Source organism: Crassostrea angulata, chromosome 6 (assembly GCF_025612915.1).
Source record: "Crassostrea angulata isolate pt1a10 chromosome 6, ASM2561291v2, whole genome shotgun sequence".
NCBI lineage: Eukaryota > Metazoa > Mollusca > Bivalvia > Ostreida > Ostreidae > Magallana > Magallana angulata.
Genome location: NC_069116.1, coordinates 57,410,745 through 57,433,093, shown reverse-complemented (window position 1 = coordinate 57,433,093; position 22,349 = coordinate 57,410,745). Strand labels below are relative to the sequence as shown.

The 22,349-nt window shown below is 34.0% G+C and overlaps 1 protein-coding gene across 4 annotated transcripts; it reads left to right on the top strand.

Moving 5' to 3' along the window:
• Positions 1-749: 749 nt before the first annotated feature.
• LOC128189161 (uncharacterized) lies at positions 750-22,293 on the top strand. 4 transcript variants are annotated; one of them, XM_052860656.1, is made up of 5 exons: positions 751-1,447; positions 1,836-1,885; positions 5,841-5,985; positions 15,807-15,864; positions 18,253-22,293. In XM_052860656.1, coding segments are annotated over exons 4-5 (2,508 nt in total). In that variant the 5' UTR covers positions 751-1,447; positions 1,836-1,885; positions 5,841-5,985; positions 15,807-15,862; the 3' UTR covers positions 20,759-22,293. The 4 variants fall into 4 exon arrangements, with proteins under 4 accessions (XP_052716618.1, XP_052716617.1, XP_052716616.1 ...); XM_052860658.1 differs by lacking the exon at positions 5,841-5,985 and having other exon boundaries at positions 750-1,447; XM_052860657.1 differs by lacking the exon at positions 5,841-5,985 and having other exon boundaries at positions 750-1,885.
• The last annotated feature ends 56 nt before the right edge of the window (positions 22,294-22,349 follow it).

Sequence of the window (22,349 nt, the reverse complement as noted above, 5' to 3'; positions counted from 1 at the left end):
GAGTTAGTAAAACGTCTATCATTGAGACATGAAGTAGTTGTGTACATGCCACGTATTGTATTGTGTTCACCTTGTGACATAAGTATGTTTTTGTATTTGAACAATTAACAGGTCCAGTCGTCCTGGTAGTTTCCTGGTGTTTACCATGTATCTACATGGTAGACATCTTCGTCATTGAATGGAGCATCAGCCCTTCAACATGACCAGCACCAGCAGAACCATATCTGAAGGACCGTTTTGCCACAACCGCTATACTCGGATCATCAACTTAATAAGAAGTGCTCTCCTCAATTACCGGATTCATGAGAAATCATTGTTTTAATGTATTTTATAACTCAATGTAGAAAGAAAATACAAATCATTTATGTAAAATCAGTATTTTTTATCATATGAGGGTCGGGATCTTCTACTATCCGTGCGTCACTTGGTCATTTTGTGACACCGATCTTAAACGTTTACTTCAAATTGTTGACTAACATATGTTTTGGAAGGAAAAATGAGGAGTAGGGGACCTTCTTTCATTTAAATGATACACTGGTTATTGACCTGTTTCGTTGGTTAACCCCCAATCCCCGTTCTCAAAAACGGTAAATTAGCTTCTTTGGTTTTAACATAACGTCATAATATTAACAAATAAAAAATTCAATTCCAGAATTTGTGATTTATACATATTTTTCAAAGTGCGTTAACATTCTCAATGCTAAAAAATGTTGATGTACTTTTACAACGCACTTTGATTTTTTTTTTTAAGTGGGTTACCTTGGTCTCAAATCTCACGCTCTTTGAAAAAAAAATTGAAAGTGCGTTGTTTTGTTCCCAAATTTAACGCACTTTGAAAATTTCTTTTCAAAGTGCATAACTTTTTTTCAAAGTGCGTTGCCACACACGTACGATCGGTACGTCAAACGTCCGTTTGTCTTCTGATACACTCACAATAACTTCAAACGATATTTAACGCTATGGTCAGCCACGTGGGCCACAACTGGTCAAACCTGTAGCACACGCACGATCACCAAACACCTGCAGCCAATTGTGACTGAGGCTTAAAATACATGTAAAAGCACTCAACCTGAACTGTACCTTAGTGTAAAGCATGCTTTCCTTGAGAACAAGAATCATTAACTCTGATACCCGAGACCGGTGCATCGAAAAAAAAAATCATGCCGAGCAAGAACTGTTGCGTTTGCCTTTCCAATTTAAAAGGAAAATTCCAATTTGTTAAATTCTGCTCTTTCTTCTTTAGCAATTTGTAGAAAATCAGAAGCAGAATGTAGAGAGATTTTTATTTTAAAAATGAGGTAATATGCCCTTAGTTGAATCGGTAGTAGTCTAAGATGTTGGGTGATAAATCGGACGCGGGCGATGAACAAAAAAAAAAATTAAAGCTTAATTTTAAACAAAAATTAAGGCGGACTTGACTGTGTTCAATAAATCCAAAAAAGCAGCGGTGGGTACTTTGAGTTTTATTTTTTACAATGAGAAAAATATATAAAGTCAAGAGCCTGTTAACAGTACAGGGACTTCGCCAATTGACTACAAGCAGTGCTAATTTTTTAATGATTTACTGACAATATTTTATAATTTAATCTTGTTTCCAAGCTGTAAGGCTACATTTCAGTATCGACAAAACTTCTTAAATTTTTTTTATTTTTTATAAAAATTAACTACAAAACTGAGCTAAAAGGAATTTTATTCAATCATTATCTAGGCCTTTGATACTTGCTCTATTTAGTTCATTCAAGGTTTTTGTTTAAACGATTTCTTAGCTTTTTTTTTGGTTTTTATAAATTGATTTGTCTTAAGAACATTTATTATGACTTTAAATTTTAATTCAGATGGAGATATAAAATCAGAAATTTACATTACTGCTGCAGATTTTAGTGATGTAAGTATTGAAATTTTGGAAATTTATTGAACTTTCTTTTATTCCAATCACATCAAAAAATAATTTTGGATCAGATAGCGTAAATTATAGAAATTGTGCAATGTATTGCATAAAATACATTGAAAAGATGTTTATGTACATATATTTACATTCAGTGTATATTCCATCACATACCATCGCAAATCATAACAGATCCTATATATATATATATATATATATATATATATATATATATATATATATATATATATATATATTATATATTATATATATATATATATATTTTCGATAGTATAAAGATTTTTTTTCCCGACAATGCTTCTGGACGTCAGGAAACTATATAGCATGTTGATGAGGCTGTTCAATGTATGCTCTATACCCTGACTGAAAGCGTATATAGTGGCTTTTAATCGAAGATACACAAATATTTGAAACAAATAAGCATCGATATGAGTATAAATATGGACATTAAATGTTTTATTCAGACCAACAACACAAGGCGGTGCAGACAAACTATCGCTGATTTTGTATTGATACTTTTTGAAGTCTTGAAATTTAAATGAGACAATTAATTAAATGAAAAAAGTTCCATCAAATTAATATGTCAATATATAATAATATATATTATCAATATTAATAATGTTGCGAAAATCATTCATCACAGGGTACCCCTTTTCGTAAATTGCGATCACTTTCACTTTTAGACAATAAGGCAATGGAAAAGTTGTTACTACGATGTTTTAGCCAAAAAATTACATTTCCTGGCGAAATGGTTCTTGATGAGAAGGTGTTTAAACAGGTCGGGTACACTACCTTATATGGATAGCATTATTTAACATGTGACAATATTTACGTCAAAAGGGTTCTCCAATCCAGTGAATGAGTCGCAAAGCATGACGGTCTACAACGTGTTTACTTTTCAACACATACACGTGGTTTGTGGCTGTTTTATACACAATATTTAATTGCTTGCGGGAAATTTCGTGCAACTTGATTTTTACTTTAGAAGGTAAAAAAGGAAAGCTTACTTACCGTAGACATTGTTCCATTCTCACATTGAAAAATACTGTTGTTTTAATTTATCAATTGTTGCTTCAAAGATCGATCAGTATCAACAGACTGGTATACATACGCATACAAGTACAAGCCAATTTTGATAAGAAAAAACTGCCTAATTTTTTATTGGTGACTTATTTATTGTACACCATTAATAAATGCAGGTAACTGTACATTTTTAACATACATAAATAGCCACGATAGTAGAAATGCACAAAAATACAAATTCAGAAGTACAAGTTATGTATCGTGTAGTATTTTGTACACTAAGTATTCTGATGAGTGTCCTGAAGAAACTTCAAAATTCTACTAATAGATGTTGTCCAAAACCTGGGGTATCACGTGAAAAACGTACTCACTGCTTCTAATATAAAAGGGCGTACATCTCTTTTGAACGTTAACAATGAGGTATTTAGATGGGTTGATATAAGGCCTCATAGGCAATATTTTTCAAATGTGAGCATAGAAATGAAAGATCAGAAAAATAATTGAAAATGAGTTTCCAAAGGACAATTCAAAATGGTAATATATTTTCAGTACGCTTTGTATGTACACTGAAACTTGTAGTAGCCCACATTGCCTTGCAACTCATTCACCTGATTGGTTTGGCAATAAAAGTAAAAAGATACCTAATTTTGTATGCAAATTTATGCCGACGTCACAAAATCTAGTGGTCTCGACCTGTAAAGATTAACTATATATATTCCTATGTAAAACTTCGACACCCATTGTGGCCCAACCTTACCCCATTGGGTCATGATTTTCACAACTTTGAATCCATAGTACCTGAGGATGCTTCCACATAATTTTCAGCTTTCCTGGCTGATAGGTTATATTGTTACCCGCCTTACCCCGGGCGATTTTCACAACTTTGAATCTTCACTTCCTGAGGATGCTTCCACACATGTTTCAGTTTTCCTGATCAAGTGGTTCTTGAGAAGAGGACTTTTGAAAATCTCGAAAATTTTCAATAATTCTTAATTATTTCCCCTTGTAAAAGGGTGTGGTTCTTATTTTTCCCAACTTTGAATCCCCTTAGGCTAAGAATGCTTTGTGCCAAGTTTGATTGAAATTGGCCCAGTGGTTTTTGAGAAGATGTTGAAAATGTGAAAAGTTTTCAGACAGACAGACGGGGAAACGGACGGACGGACAGACAGACGGACCACAGACAAAAGGTGATCAGAATAGCTCACTTCAGCTTTCGGCTCAGGTGAGCTAGAAATAAATCACAAATGTATGTACTACAATTTCCTACCGCTGATAGAGCACAGTTGCATTGGATACTGTAAACACCCAACATTTTTCAAACAGCAAAAAATACGAAAAATAATTGTATACAGAAAACAGAGTATTTAAAGGGGCATGGTCACGATTTTGGTAAAAAAAAAATTCCGAGTTTGATATTTACAATGCCTTAGAAAGGCATTTTTGAAAGGCAACCGTAATCTGAGTATCATTTGTTGAGTTATAAGCAAGTTACAGAGCTTGAAATTCTTCGCTATATAAAAAAAAGCGTTTGTTTACATTTTGAACGTTGAATTAAAAATTTCGGTTTTAAACCTAAAACAAATGTGTTAAAAGTTAGAAACTGTTTATCTATGCTTAAAATGAATAAAAAGATGAACAGATAAGATGGATTTTTTTTAACTGGTATATTGAACCTATGTAAAAAAAAATAAAAACATGGCACGAGCCCTGTTTACATGTTAAAGAATTGTGAGCCCTGTATCTTGCTTATAACTCTTCGAATGACCCTCAAATTTAATTTGATCAGTAAAATGCATTTCTAAAGCATTGTTGATAATAAAAACGTAAAAATAAAATTTGACCAAAATCGTGACCATGCATCTTTAAATAATGCTGTAACTAACAAATATTTTAACTAAAATGTTTATAAAAGCTTAGAATGATTAACTGTTATGCTTATCTACTATATCTAAAATTGTAAAAAAAAAAAAAAAAAAAAAAAAAATTCAGAAAATGCTGAATTGAAAACAAAAGTAGCTTTGAGGTCACAGGAAGTAAGCAATGTGTGCACAATATATGTGCAAAAATGTCACTGTCGAATTGGCGCCTAAAATCACGTGGAAAGATATGGCGACCGACCAGACGACAAGAACACGTTAACAAATGTCAAAATACAAAAAATTTAGCGCATTTTATAAAATATCACCCAACCCAAGGTAAACGCTAGAAAGTGACAATAAACTATCAAAATGGAAAAATGCAAGAATAAATACGAAAAAGTCTACACTTGTGCAGACGTTATCATGCACTCACATATTTACAGAAACACGATGGACAAAGTCTACAATATAGCAAAACAACGGCAAAATATCGCACAGCACGTCTATTAAGACGTACGTGTTAAACAAAATAAACTCAAAAATTAAATAGCAAAGATGAAAAATTACTTGATACACATTACACGCCTGAATCTCGTGCTGGACATGACGACACGCAATTATTTACACATAAGATTGGTCAATGCATATAAAATACGCCCGATGTCTAGCGACACTTAACAAAAAACATGAAAATAAACTATCGATACTCGTGTATGCACGCTTTAAAATAAAACGCTCTACACGACATAATCAACAGAAATGCAATATATATGAGTTATCGCATATACAATTTTGTAAAGAACAAACGCTCAACACGACATTTCCGACAAAATAATGCAGCACTTGCTCAATAATCGGACTATCGTTATACACGTTCGTGAAATACAAGTGCTTAATACGAAACTTCCAACATATGCACAAGTAATGTACCACCCATTGCTTGCAAATATTGCAAAAATAAATTTTTACACATTTACCGGTGACGCAAATTGTCGAGTATAGTATCCTGCCGACAACGAGGTACATGATTAAAACAATAGGCCTTACCTTAGGTTGAACAAACAAGGAACATGTCTGGTACATCACACAATACAAGGACAAACAGATAGATGTGAACTGGTGGGTTGAAGGAACACTAACACTTGAGCTCCAGGTAAAGGGTTGGGTTGGACCAGGTTCAGAGGCCGTATTAAACGGGTACATGTATTTACTTAACATTGTACATTTCACTACAATATTCACTATTCTATTATTCTCTATTGTTAAACTGTGTTTTGTTGTCTATATGTAATTGTTGGTCATGTTCAATTATTCGGCAGTTAGAGAGCGACGGTCAAGGCGCTCGTACCGCCGACTCCCGACCTCGCGAAATATTGTTGTAAGTTTGCGGAGTTTTTAATAAATCTTATAAAACAGATACCGACTTGTGCATTTTCGGGGTCACAATCGGTCAATTTTTGGTCGTCAATTGGTGTCTGTCGGTAGACATTTTAGAAAAATCGAAATGCCTAGATATCGACTGACTAACGACAGGCTTTACAATCTGTCTGTCGATGCTCGGACGAAAGTACAAAAGTACAAAAGTATAACCTGGCCTGATGGACACAAAATTGATCAGCCGATGAAAAAATATGTCTAAACAACGGCTGATGATCTGCCGATTGTCGCCCGAATAATCACACTTTTCGCCTCAAAAACCGTCGGCTGTTGACCGTTTTTTGAAATGTTACTGGGGGTTAACGCATTTAATCACGAACGATGCTTGATTATAAGCCGCTGTCCGATTTTTGGCTATTACATTTATATATTTAATAATTTCCAATTACATAATTATATCTTAGAAAGTTACAGGCGTTCACCATTTTACACCAGCAAAAGATGCCTCCTTTCAGCGTTAGAGTTATAAAACGTAAATGAAAATAATCTTTTACGGAAACACAAAAGAAAAAACAATGCATCATGGGCATGTTTAAAAAAGGGAACCGTTTTGTTTCGTCCCTCGAAGATTAAATCTATTTAATTGCATATTATGCATCGATCTTAAACAAAACAAACTTCAGAAATATTACTGAACAAATAGTGCACAACTTTTTGATTTGCCAAGACATTAAGACTTTTATTTATAGCGATCTCAAAGTCGTAATACAACCAAACCCGATTCGAATTCGTGGGCGAATTTGAATGGGAGCGAAATAATGCGATACCCTTTTATAACGTTTTGTTTGGTAAACAAAGGATCAATTGCGAATAGCAAAAGAATTGACATATCGGGGAGATAGAATTCCCTAAAAAATAAATCCTTTTGAAAATCAAAGTTTTCTGTCATTTTCTATTGTACATATTTCTTATTTTTTAGAATTTGTATTTTGAACCCATCATATTGTTCTTGCAATTTTGTCATTAATCTTCAAAGTTGGCTAAAACAGCATTTTCTCAGTAAAATAGTATATTTCTGCATGGGTTTTGGCCTAAATATCCTTCAGAACTGGCCTTGTTACAACGCACTTTGAAAAATTAAGCACTTTGAACATTTTTTCAAATTGCGTTAACTTTGGGACCCAGGCAAAGCACTTTGAAAAAAATGATATTTTTTTCAAAGCGCATTGATATCGTCGATATTGACGCACTTTGAAATAAAAATTGTTAGGGGTTAAGTCAAAATAATAAATTAGCAGCTGCATTTTCCTTTTTTGTGTACGTAGCAAATTTTATTTCTTATCTGGTATATTGGACAATGTCAGAACGAAAATGATTTATAAATACAGACAGACAGACAGACAGACAGACAGATAGATAGATAGATAGATAGATAGATAGATAGATAGATAGATAGATAGATAGATAGATAGATAGATAGATAGATAACATTGTTCAACTGGTTAATTGCATTCCATGTGCATTAAAAAACATGATGTGAAAAACGGTGACTCAAAATGGATGATTTAATATTTGATAATGACAACGGAAATTAGAAGAGCTATACTCAAAATGTCATCATCATGGGAAGGTTTCACATATCATAAGTCATCGCCTATCAATTTCCAAGTTAGTAATACTGATCCGGAAATTGCAAATGTAAACAAACCGAGTTGTTTTGGACATTGGTTTAGTGTCACGTGATTGCAATTTCTGTTTTAAAAATAGTAACTGGAATTGACAAACTGAAATGAGAATTTAAATTTAAAGCTATTCGATGTCTGTGGTTAGAAATATGCATTAACAGAGAATGTATCTTAATAAATATATAGTTCTTAAACATATCATGTTTCAATTAGAGGCTCTTGATCAATGCCACGCTGCAGTATTTAGATTCCCTCGCGCTTGCACTATAAAGTGGAAGGAAAACTTAATACTTTTATGTTAACCTTACTCTTAATTCTATTTTTCTCTATTTAATTTGATTTATTTACTTTTGAACACCGTAATTTTTCAAAAGTTCATCTTTTCATATAATATATAAAATATGTGGAAATCGTGTTTATCCAAAACAATATGATCATTAAAAAGATCTGTACGATCTAATGTATAGGTTTAAGTTTTTGATTATTAAATGTTTGTTAATGTATTTTTTTTATATTGAAGTGATTTATTTGATTAGAATATTAAAAGAGGGTTTATGTTGAAACATTTATAGATTCTTTATCATACAATTTGAGAAATTATTGTTTGGCCAGCTCGTCTTTTTAATTCATGTATCACTGTACTTAACTAACATCAAAGCGTATCTCTTTTTCCGATTGTCCCCTAAAAGCCATACATTACTTGTTTTGATTTTATGACAGTTGAAATTATCCTGTGGTGAGCCCCCTATTTTGGAATGTTACCTGTACAGTTGATGTCATGTTATGACGGACGGATGACAGAAAAATAACTGAGATCGCTGAGATATGGCAACAAGTTGAACAACACGTTTTGTGCTAGTTTGACATTTAATTAAACTGGGGCCTAAACTGGTGTTACATGTATAAAACGAAAGTAGACAAAATCATATACGTACAACATTAATAGTTCCGAATTGATACTTTACATAATAATATAACAACTTTCCCTTTTTTAAAAATCAGTGTCAATAAATTTGAAAATTAAAATCTGAGCTAATGTTCGTTGAATCAAGTTACTTTAGATATGAAATAAGTTGAACACAATCATGTGAAATTACTATAACAATTGTAGACTGGGGGTAGACTGCCAAGTCTGCCTTAAACAAACATTCAGGGGATTATTTTGCCCAAATTCACAAAATATAAACACTGTTCACTAATCCTCGAATCGCTTTGGTTTCCTCACTTCTCTTCCTGACTGCGTGCGGTATCCACTTTCTGAACTCGGTTGGACTTCTGATGTCAACGGATTTAGTTTCTTTGCGTCGACGACTTCTTCCTGACTGACATCTGGGTTTGGCTCTTCGTCTGTAGAGATATCTGTGTCTTTACGAAACATCTTCTCTTTAGATGCTATGATATCCCCTCGATGCCTTCGATACATGTCCCCATTTGGTGTGATCGACTGGTATGAGCGATTGTCTTGAGCGATGACGTTAGCTGGCTTCCAGTCTTTCTTCAGTTTGAATCTTACTTTGTGTCCATGAGGAATTTCCTCCTGGCGTTTGGTAGTACGGTTGTATTAGTACTGTTGTCGATGTTGACTTCGTGCCCTTTCCTTGCACGTCTCTGTTCTGTTAATGGTTTTGGGTCTAAGTTGCTTCTTGGTTATCGGTAGAATAGAGTATAACTCTCTGCTCCTTAAAAGCTGTGCTGGCGAACCGGTGTCCGTTTTGGTATTCCTGTACTCCAGTAATCCAAAATATGGGTCCTTACCATCTGTCTTGGCTTTTTCCAGTAGTCCCTTTGCTGTTTGCACTGTTTTCTCTGCACGTCCATTGGCTTGTTGATGATATGGACTGGATGTGGTGTGTTAAAAGTTTTACTTTTTGTGCGAATTCACGAAATTCCTGTGAGGTGTACTGTTTTCCATTGTCACTTATAACTTCAAACGATATACATGTACCATTTCTGGCAAAAATTGATTTGATTCTCTCAATAACTGTACGGCTCTGTGTGTTCGGCAGCATTACGACTTCAAAAAATCTGGAGTAGTAATCTGTTACTACAAGGTAGTCACTTCCATGTAGCGTGATTAAGTCTGTTCCAACTTTTTGCCATGGTCCATCTGGAATTGGTGTTGTTACGAGAGGTTCTTTAGGATTTTGATTCCTGAAGTCCATACATGTGTTGCATTGTGAGATCATCTCGTCAATGACTCCGTTCATGTTGGGCCAGTAGACGATGTTCCTAGCTCTTCTCTTTGTCTTCTCCATGCCCATGTGTCCTGTGTGTAACCTCTTCAGTATTTCTGGTTGTAGGACTGTTGGCAGTACTATTCTGTTTCCTTTCAACACGAGATTATCAACAACTGTTAACTGGTCTTTAATATTCCAGTATTTGTGTGTAGATCTTTTTCGGCTGAGTGGCAAACCGTTCTGTATACAGTCCCTTACTAGACTGAGTTCATCATCTCTTTCCGTTTCCCGGCAGATGTCGTTCAGAATATCACGTGACATGGGTATGCTTCTTAAGAACACAGAGTGTACAAAAGTCTCTAACTCCTGTGACTGTGACTGGGTCTTCTCCTTGCCTGCTGGTAGGCATGCATGAGAGAGCGTAGCTGCAATGACTAGTTCTTTACCCGGTCGGTATTTGAAGTTGAGAGTATACTTCTGTAATCTGAGTAACAATTTCTGCAATCTAAGGGATGCCTGTGATTGGGGTTTCTTTAAAATGGATTCAAGTGGTTTGTGGTCATTTTCCACGACAATAAGTGTATTGGTTAAAACGTTCAAGTCCAAATGTCACTGCAATTAACTCTATCTGAGCGTATCTGGTTTCTGCATCGGTGAGAGCTCTTGAAGCGTAAGCAGTTGGTTTGTTTTCTTGCAGAATCACAGCTCCTAGACCGAATTTCCAGGCATTAACACTCATTACGAACGGTTTATTGACATCAAAGAAGGTAAGTATGGGTGCTTCTGATAAAAAATTTTGATGTCCTTAAACGCATCTTCCTGAGGTCGTTCCCAGTGGAATGTGAAGTCCTTCCTTAAGAGTGTTCTGATTGGCTGTGTGACTCTAGACTTGTTTGGAATTAACTTTGCTAAGCAGTTGATTGTCCCCAGTAATCGTTCTACACCTTTCTTCTCCTCTGGTGGGTGCATCTTGGTGATCGCTTCTATCGTCTTGGTGTCAGGTCTCACACCTTCACTACTATTGCTGTGTCCTATGTACATGTACCTCACTTCTGGACTACGAAACATACATTACTCCTTGTTGAGAGTCAAGTTTATCTCCTTGCACCTCTCTGGCACTTCTCGAAGTCTCTAATCATGTTTTTTTTTCTCCCCAGATCAAAATGTCATCTATGTCACCTTCTACTCCAGGTATGTGTCTGAAGTGTTTTGAAATCCTCGTCTGGAATAACTCTTAAGCGCTCTTTATTCCAAAGGCATCCTGCAAAAGCAGTATCGTCCAAAGGGTGTGTTAAAAGTGGTGAGTTTCTGACTTGCTGGATCTAATGGTATCTGCCAGTAGCCAGTGTTGGCGTCCAACTCGCTGAAAATTTTCGCACCTGCTAGTCTGGTGGTGATCTCCTCTATCGTGGGTAGCTGATAGTACTCACGCTTGATGGCTTTGTTTAGGTCGCGTGGATCGAGACAAATCCTTAACTTGCCGTTCGATTTCTCATCACAAACTATAGAGTTCACCCTGACTCCTTTAAGCTCCATTAGGAGTGCTGCGGGAAATGTTACAGGTGGTTGCACAACTGGTTCTACTGTGCTGTCTATCTGTATGTGATAAGGTTCTTGTATACACCCTAATCTGATGCAAATTCACTGAATATGTCCTCCTTACTGTAGTCCTTTGACTGTCTCTGTGTCGTGCGTGTCAGCTTGACTAAGCCTAAGTCTCTACATGATCTGAGCCCTAGTATAGGTACTGATTCTGTCTCCTGTGTAACTTGTTATTCTTGCTGAAGTCCGTGTCACATCGGTTTTCACAGGAAGCTGACTCAAAACACTTCTGGGGATAATGTTAACTTGAGATCCAGTATCTATTTTGAATTTCACTTTCACCTTGTTGAAGGCTACGGTCGTGTGCGCTTCATCTTTACTGTCGGATTCTCTGGTAACTGCACATAGGAAGTAATTTTCGTCATCTGTAGATCGACAGTCTTCATATCCTCATAATCAACAACATTCACATTTTTCGATCTGCAGCATTTTTGGCAATGATTCGCTCCATTACACCTGTGACAACGTTTTCCGAATGCTGGACATTTCTTTCCCTCATGTGTCTTACCACACCTTCCACATGACTTTTTGTCCCTCAATGCGGGTGAGCCGTTAGGTACATAGGCTGTTGTAGACTGTTCTGGTTTCTTTTTGTTCCTCAATTTTCCACAAGCTGAATGTTTGTATTTCGGTTTCTTAAACACTGCTGCTGCTGTCGCTTCTTCACTGTGTAGGTCTTTCAGGTAGATCACAGACTCTTCGCTGGCTCTGCATACACTCAAAGCACTCTCTAAGGTCAGTTTGTTATCACGAAGCAGTCTCTCTTTGACCTTTTCCGAATTTACTCCGCACACAATGCCATCTCGCAACATATCATTTTCCAGAATCCCGAATTTACAGTTTTTAGCAATTACACGCAAATCGTCACATACTGATCTATTGTTTCAGTTTTACCTTGCTGTCGCGTGTAGAATTTATGACGCCACACCGTGATATTTTCACGTGGGCACAGTAATCCTTCAATTTTTTAAACAACCGTTCAATTTTGTCCTTATCATCCTGTGAAATAGTCATCGTGTTGAAAATTTCACGTCCATCCTGTCCGATTATATATGTAATACAATGCATTTGTCCTTTTCATCCCGTTCATGCATGGCGATGTTCAAATACAGTCGCATGGTCTGTTCCAATTTCCTCCATTTTTCGGGTAGGTTTCCATCCGATATAAAGAAATCGAGCTCCAGTGGCGGTCTTAAGTGTTCCATCTGACACCATGTAGTGTTATGACGGACGGATGGCAGAAAAATAACTGAGATCGCTGAGATTTGGCAACAAGTTGAACAACACGTTTGTGCTAGTTCGACGTTTAATTAAAGTGGTGCCTAAACTGGTATCACATGTATAAAACGAAAGTAGACAAAATCATATACGTACAACATTGATAGTTCCGAATTGATACTTTACATAATAATATTACAATTCACCTGTAACGAGCCTCAACTCACTAGACCTTTAAAATTATGATCAGTCCCTGCAAAGTTTGGACACGGCAGTCCGAGGGGAAGGACGCAACCATGACTTCTCCTGTTTTTCTTGTACTAGTCCTGGCACAGTTTTACTTTCCTTTAAGCATTCTTTATTTATAATGCCTATGGTCCAGCTTCTCTGAGGTAAGCCTTATTTTTGTCATAATTATTGTGCTTTTAATGTAATTGTTTCATAAATGCAGAAAATGTCTTAAAACATCCAGTTACGAAGTTTCTCGGTAATTTCAACTTAAAGCTATTCACGTTTATCATTAAATATCCTTACCAGCTGTTTACCTATATTTAGCATTCTTATTATGGTGGTCCGTTTATGTCTTTATGTATATAAATGACATATGTTCCGTTGGTCTCATTTTTGTAAGTGTAAAGTGTGAGCAAGTGTATCCATGTGTAAAGTAATGCATGTATTTCATGTATGTAATGCGTAACACAAGTTAGGAGTTAGTAAAACGTCTATCATTGAGACATGAAGTATTTGTGTATATGCCACGTATTGTATTGTGTTCACCTTGTGACATAAGTATGTATTTGTATTTGAACAATTAACAGGTCTAAGTCTTCCTGGAAGTTTTCTGGTGTTTTTCCACGTATCTAAATCGTAGACATCTTCGTCATTGAATGGAGCATCAGCCCTCCTACAAGACCAGCACCACCAGAACCATACCTGAAGGACCGTCTCGCCACAACCGCTATACTCGGATCATCAACTTAATAAGAAGTGCTCTCCTCAATTACCGGATTCATGGAGAAATCATTGTTTTAATGTACTTTATAACTCAATGTAGAAAGAAAATATAAATCATTTATGTAAAATCAGTATTTGTTATCATATGAGGGTCGGGATCTTCTACTATCCATACGTCACTTGGTCATTTTGTGACACCGATCTTAAATGTTTTTTTCTACTCTGTTATTAACTTTTGCTTTGTTTTTATTACATGTTTTTTCTTTTCTTTTTCATTTTTTCTCTACACTACATGTACTTTTTTATTTTCAACCTTAGCAATTAACCATTTTTTTTTTTCATTTTCCTATCATAAGCTATTTGTTTTGTTTATTTTTTTGCACTGTACCTCCTTCCAATGCCATTTATAATATTAATCTATTATACAAAATTCCATTGCAATATATATGTATATATATCTTATATAAAATTATAAAATTACTCATATTATACCTTGACTACAGGAGAGAACATAAATAGGCATTGTGCCTGCTGTTCAATCCATTTCAATGTATATATATACTTGAATAAATACTTCTTAACTTAAATATTTTCTTCAAGTTGTTAACTTACATACGTTTTGGAAGGAAAAATGAGGGGTAAGGGACCTTCTTTCAATTAAATGATACACTGGTAATTGACCTGTATCTTTGTTAACCCCCATCCCCTTCTCAAAAACGGTAAATTAGATTCATTAGTGTTAACAAAACGTCATACTATTAACAAATTAAAAATTCAGTTCCAGAATTTGTGATTTATATATATTTTTCAAAGTGCGTAACAGTCTCTATACTAAAAATGTTGATGCACCTTTACAACGCACAAAAATAAAAATTTTAAAGTGGGTTAACTTGGTCCCAAATTTCACGCTCTTTGAAAAAAATTTTGATAGTGCGTTGATTTGTTCCCAATTTAACGCACTTTGAAAATATTTTTTAAAGTGCTTAATTTTTTTTCAAAGTGCGATTGGTACGTCAAACGTCCGTTTGTCTCCTGATACACTCACAATAACTTCAATACGATATTTAACGCTCTGGTCAACCACGTTAGCCACAAATGGTAAAACCTGAAGCTCACCCACGATCACCAAACACGTACAGCCAATTGTGACTTAGTCTTAAAATACATGTAAAAGCAACCAACCTGAACTATACCTTAGTGTATAGCATGCTTTGTTTGAGAACGAGAATCATTTACTCTGATACTCGAGACCAGTGCAACGTAAAAAAAATCATGCCGAGAAAAACTGTTCCGGTGGCCTTTCCAATTAAAAAGGAAAATTCCAATTTGTTAAATTCTGCTCGTTCTTCTTTAACAGTTTATAGAAAATCAGAAGCAGAATGTAGAGTGATTTTCATTAAAAAAAATAAGGTAATATGCCCGTTTTAGTTGAATCGGTAGTAGTCTAAGATGTTTGGTGATAAATCGGACGCGGGCGATGAACAACAACAACAAAAAAAACCTTAATTTTAAACAAAAATCAAGGCCGACTTGACTGTGTTCAATAAATACAAAAAGGCAGCGGTGGGTACTTTGTGTTTTATTTTTTTACAATGAGAAAAATATATAAAGTCAAGAGCCTGTTAACAGTACAGGGACCTCGCCAATTGACTACAAGCAGTGCTAATTTTTTAATGGTTAACTGACAATATTTTATAATCTGATCCTGTTTCCAAGCTGTAAGGCTACATTTCAGTATCGACAAAACTTCTTAAATTTTATTTCATTTTCTTTATAACCTGCATTTCTTACACCTTTCCCACTTTCTATATAAAATTATGTTTGAAAAAAAATTAATTACAAAACTGAGCTAAAAGGAATTTTATTCAATCATTATTTAGGCCTTTGATACTTGCTCTCTTTAGTTCATTCAAGGTTTTTGGTAAAACGATTTCTTAGCTTTTTTAGGTTTTTATAAAGTGACTTGTTTAAAGAACATTTATTATGACTTTAAATTTTAATTCAGATTATACTTTGGAGATATAAAATCAGAAATTTACATTACTGCTGCAGATTTCAGAGATGTAAGTATTGAAATTTTGGAAATTTATTGAATTTTCTTTTGTTCCAATCACATTAAAAAATAATTTTGCATCAGATAGCGTAAATTATAGAAATTGTGCAATGCATTGCATAAAATACATTGAAAAGATGTTTATGTACATATATCTATATTCAGTGTATATTCCATCATATACCATCGCAAAAAATAACAGATCCTATATATATATATATATATATATATATATATATATATATATATATATATATATATATATATATATATATATATATATATATATACACACTACTTTATCAAAATAATAGACTCTAATTTTTGGTCTTTAATACCGAGAAATCGGAAGAATACTGTCTTTTGTTTTATATATTTTAAACATCATTGGTACTTTAAGATTACCAATTTGTTTTTATTTGTTCTCAGTTAAGCTTCGCTAATTAATAATCAACGAAAATTCCTAAAAAAAAAAAAAATCCCGGAAATCACCTGGATTTTTTGGATTTTACAATTTTGCTCTTGCGCAATTAATACATCCACGGTAACGGGATCTTTGGTTTATGTTTCCGCAATATCACATCTGCATGAATAAACTCAGAAACGATAATATATATACCGTAATACGGGTAAATCTTCATTGGACTTTTGCTATATATTCCGTTCATATATATTAATAATTTCTTATGAGAGAAAGTATAAAATAACAAATATATATTTCAACTAAGTACTGAATTTTGTCTTCGTGATGACAAAAAATGTTTGATTACATGCAAAAAAGTTACATTGTATTAATTTATAATGTACGTCCCTGGTCCTACGGACCCAGTTTTACAAAAAAAAAAATACGTGTACGTTGGTGAAAAGGTGTTGAATTCTTTCATTCTATAGATTAAATTGGTATTTGCAATCTCAAAAAGGTTTGTTGTGATGAATTTAACTGTTATTTTCAAGTCAACTTCATTGACTTTCTCCAAAATCGTTACGGAGCGATTCTGCAATTTTCTGCTACATCACGGGTATAAGGGAGGCATTCTAACTATGGCGGGGGCCTTTCCCGAGACACAGTTAGATTATTCAAACTAAGGAAAGTGTAGTGAAATTAATAGCATTATTGTAGGCTTATAACTTTGTTATGTAAATGTAAATAATACGGTGTGTCGATGTACCTATTTCGTTAATGTCCGATATGCAATGTCAATCCGTGCACGCACGGGTCAAAGTCTAGTATAATATAAACGATAAATCAAATCTATTCGATAGTATAAAGATTTTTCTGGACAATGCTTCTGGAAGTAAGGAAACTATTTAGCATGTTGATAAGGCTGTTCAATGTATGTTTTATACCCTTTACTGAAAGTGTATATAGTGGCTTTAAATCGAAGATACACAAATATTTGAAACAAATAAGCATCGATATTATATAAATATAGGCATTAAATGCTTATTTTTGGATGTTGTCGGAACAGCAACCCAAGGGAGTGCAGACAAACTATTGCTGATTTTGTGTTAATACTTCTTGAAGTCTTGAAATTTAAATGAAACAATTATCGAAATGAAAAAAAGTTCCATCCAATTAATATGTTAATATATAATAATATTTATTATTAATATTAATAATGTTGCAAAAACCATTCATCACAGGGTACCCCCTTTTCGTAAATTGCAATCACTTTCGCTTTTGGACAATAAGGCAATGGAAAAGTTGTTACTACGATGTTTTACCCATGAAATTATATATGGAATGCTTGCATTTGTTTTAGAATAAACAGCACGTCAAAATGAACTTTGTCACATGATCTTTGAGAAGCATGTGAAACGCAAAGGAATTCTAAGATAATTTGATAACGTACCAACCAAGTTCATATCCCTGTGAACTTTTAAACATCGTTGTTTATTACGTTTATTGACTTTTGAGAAAAATTCAATAAGACTAACATAAAACGTGTTTTTATGTTTATGATAATGCAATTATCAAATGAAAATTCGTTTGCTTTGCTCAATGAACGTAGAAATACTCTAGGCATACCAACCTTTCTATTCGAAAATAGAATGAATTCATATTTAGGCAACTGATTATACCAAGGCGGTGAAGAATTAAAAAAAAAATATGATTTTACCTGACGTTTTAAATCAAAAAGGGGGAAAGATGATGTCGAAAAGCCCTTACTTTTCGTTGAAGACAAATAAAAGTTTTAGTTATATTTTCAATTGTTTACAATGCTTTGTAATGCAATTAATGATCGACCACCAAAATCTGTGTGCGTTATACGCAAGATACATGTTTATCTTTTAACGACATGAACTCGTGTTTAATACACCTATTACCATAATATGCAATGACAGATTTACAAATTTGCTTAAGCTTGTGTTCTAATGATTTAACTTTTTCTTGCAGGGTTTTCACCAGTACAATTTCCTTGATTTTCTGTATATCAATACAGATATACAGTGGTCTTTGTATGTCAGCTAATTCCTGCATCGTGGATTCTTTATCTATTAAACACGAGAAAACTTTATTTAATAACATGACGGAAAAAGGAAAAAATCTTATATTTATAACTTTGAATTTTAATCAGTCGTACATGAATACATTCCTTCAAAACAAAACATTAGAAAGATGGGTATGGGTTGCCAATGACTACCGATATATTTTAAGTTATCCTGAGGATGTGGATGTTTTCAGTTTTGGTCTGCTGAAAGCAAAACAAGATTCGTTAGAAGTAAAAATGAACATTCTAAATATAACCGGAGAATGTGAGCGTCATTTTTACTCTTACATTGCTCAATATGTTTCACAAATTGTACAAAATAGTACAAAATCTGACTTTATAATAGACGCATCCAAAGGATATATATGCCATTCCAGAATTGTTAAAGACGTCGCGAAAGAATACATAAGTAATATATCTGCCGTCAACATCGGATATCCATTCTTGTGCTACACCAACAACAGTACATCTAGTATAGAAAAATCGTATGTCAACTACATCGTTATCTTCATCGTTTTATTTACCTACTGTTTTTATCCACTTGCAATGGAAATGGCATTTTATATTGAGGACAGAAAAATGTCCCAAGGATGTTATTATATGTCGGAGTCTCCTTATGGTCCATCGGTGTTTTGTAAAAGAATTCTTTTCGCAGGCAATAATAAATACCTCGCAACACTGCGTGTTATATTGATCGTAACAGTCTTAACAACTTTAGTTTACTACATAAAATCGGAAGTCTTCTATATCTGTAAATGTGTATTAAAGTCTTCAAATGATAACCAGAGTTTCAGGCGTGCTGAAAACATCTATATTAACTCACCGGAACTTGTATTTTGGGGAGCTGTGCATTTCGTGATAATAAACGTATGTGTTTTGATGAATTCAGATGGCATTCTTGATGATTTCGTAATTTTTGACATCTCAAATATTTGCAACCATGGCACGATTCTAAAAACCGTGAAAGTTTCTGCATTTTTAACAATTAACGACGAAAGGCAAAACCAACAACAACAACAAGATGACCATGATGAGGAAAACTTGCCCATCAATGAAAGAAAAAGTATCAAAACAAAGCATTTAGTTTCGTACAAAATTCGAAAAATATTTCTGATCCTATCGTTTTCCTTTTGGTCAAAGATTTTTTTTCATAATAGTATCAGTCATGAGGATAAGCAATGCATTGTTCTTCTGCAATCTATCTTGTGTTTTCCTGTTAATGTCATCCTGGTGTTCGGTAGTACGTTTTGTCCGGTAGTATTCACAGTTTACGTTTTTTTTGTTAAATATCTGAATGTCATTATCGGCAAACTTATTTGTAAAATATCATCAAAATGCTGCAAAAGATCAACATGCTGTGAAAGATCAAAATGCTGTAAACCTAGCAAGGCACTTGATGCATTTTTACAAACTGTATCTCACATCATTACTATTTCCTACCTATTTTTGACCTACAGGTACACATTCAATATATTCTTTTATGGAATGAGCTATGTCATACAGTTTTTTATATTTACTGTTTTTTTGGCGGTGCCTCATTTTTCTATTCAATCTTATATTTATATCATTTTTATAACATCTGTAATAATTTATACCTCTAGATTCGTATTTCAATTCATAGACCTTTATAGAAGCCTTTTAGAGAAAATTCTTGACATACAAGATAAAATTCCCTATATACAAATAAAAACTAAGATTAGAATCGAACATTTCGACGAAATTGTAGAAAAACACTTTCCTCTTTCCAACGAAATATTTTACTTATTTGTGAAGATTATGTTTTCATGTCTGTTTTTTGCCATATTATATGATACCATGCAAACGGTTGGTTACATCAGATCCGGAGAACAACCGGACTTGACAACTGTCATTTCCTTTATTTTCTTATTTGGACCACCACGTCTTGTAGAGGCGCTTTTAATGACAGATTTTACAAGTCGTGTTCACATGAAAGAAACAAAAATAAGAAAAGATCTTGAAACAATTTTGGAAAGCAATATAGAAGCAAATGAACCTGCTAAAACAATTTTTACTGATAAGGAAAGGAATCTTTGTTGCATGGAGTGGTTGAGAAGCCTATGGAGTGATGTAAGACCCGAAAATTCAAACGTGCAGCTCAAACATTCAGATGAACGTCTAAGCACTTGTACATATAATCCAAAGTTATTCTGGTTGCGGTGGTTATGCATGTTTTGCTGTGGTTGTTGCAATTGTATATTCGATGGTAAAGGATATTGTGAATGTGCTATGTTGAACACGGGTGTCAGATCCCCAGCAAATTCAACAAATAAAGATGAAGAGTCAAAATATGTACAAACTACTACCTTGAAAATACCATGTGTTTGCATTGAAGAGGAACTTTCAGAAAGTAGTGGCAGGAAGGACAAATCTGTCCCAGGCACAAGCGGTTGAGCGGACCTATTGGCCTCGATAAGGAGTGTTCACCGACGTTAAGAACCCCAATATTAATACTTTTTGCACAGTCGTGTTTGAAACTCTAAATCTTCCATTAAGGTGGAATAACACACTTGGAAAAATTTACTCAAATTAACAGGAAAGTTTTTGATAATGAAAGATATAATGATAAATAAACTGTACAAATGTCAAATAAGCGAAAAATTCAAATAATTATTCCAGTAAGTAACAACAAAAGCCCCTGTTGGATTCGAACTCGGGATGTACGGATCACAAATCCGACACTTCATTCACTCGGCTATGGAGTACGTTACATGTTTCAGTCCATAAAACCCTTTGAATAAAACGAAATGTCGTTTCGATCAGTGTCAGCCATTTTGTCATGATGTGTTATTCCACCTTAATATCATTTCATATATGTTCTCTTTTTTATATTTAATACTGTTTTAATGTGTTATATGCATTTCTATTAAAAGTGTACTCATCTATATATGTATAATCTAGAATTTTTATATTATTTTCATTTGATTGTATATTCATATCATTTTGATTTTAAAGGTTTTATTTCTTATATCCAGTTCAAGGTCACACAATTTGGTAAAACAATATTCTGCTTTTAAACAATCCACTGGTGATTTCAATGATGAAAACTTTCACTTGCACTTATATCCACACCGGTCATCACAAATACTAATACGAATACAAAATTAATGATGTGTTGACTTATATTTCATTTATCATGACACTCTTAGTATCTCTGGTTTCAGGATGGGGTTTTTTTCGGGCAGAGAAAACTTCTATTAGTCATTTCTCTTTAAAACAATCTCCTTACGCCAAAGCTGTTGAGAATGAATATGTTTTTCTACAAACTACAACTGAAAATCCTAAACACATTTCAGACGTTATCAAGGTTACTTTGAAATGGGATAATGTTTTATTTGCTCTCTCTCTCTCTCTTCTTATTCTAGTCATATATGCTCTAGTGCTACTTAATATGAGTAAGCGGTATCGGTGTGGAACAACAATTATTCTGGAGATAACTTCAGGTACATGTACTAATTGTGCTATCATTCCGCTGATTTCCCTGTCGTTGTGTCCATCCTTGCTCGAGATAAATCCACCCTCTTCAATTTCAAACATGTACATTAAAGACTTTCCATCCCGAATATTGATTACTGATTGGACAGATATCAAAATTACTAACAAATCAATATATTCAACTATTGAAATCCCAACGTGCACTAAACTGTCATGGATAAATCGATATCGAGTAAGGGAAGTTATGAGTCAACTATACATGGCATACTTCTTGTTGAAACATGGAAACATAACAATGCCTATTCCTTCAATCAGTATCCAAAAGCATCTTGAGTATTACAGATATCAAGAATTCTGTCTTCTAATGCTTAATTTGCACCATCATTGTCATGTTTGTTTATTATGATACTCGCATTTTTTCATATATTTCTCTCATTTGAACTTATTATTAAATATGAGCATACTATAATTACTTGATGTTATTTATCAAATATATATATATATATATATATATATATATATATATATATATATATATATATATATATAT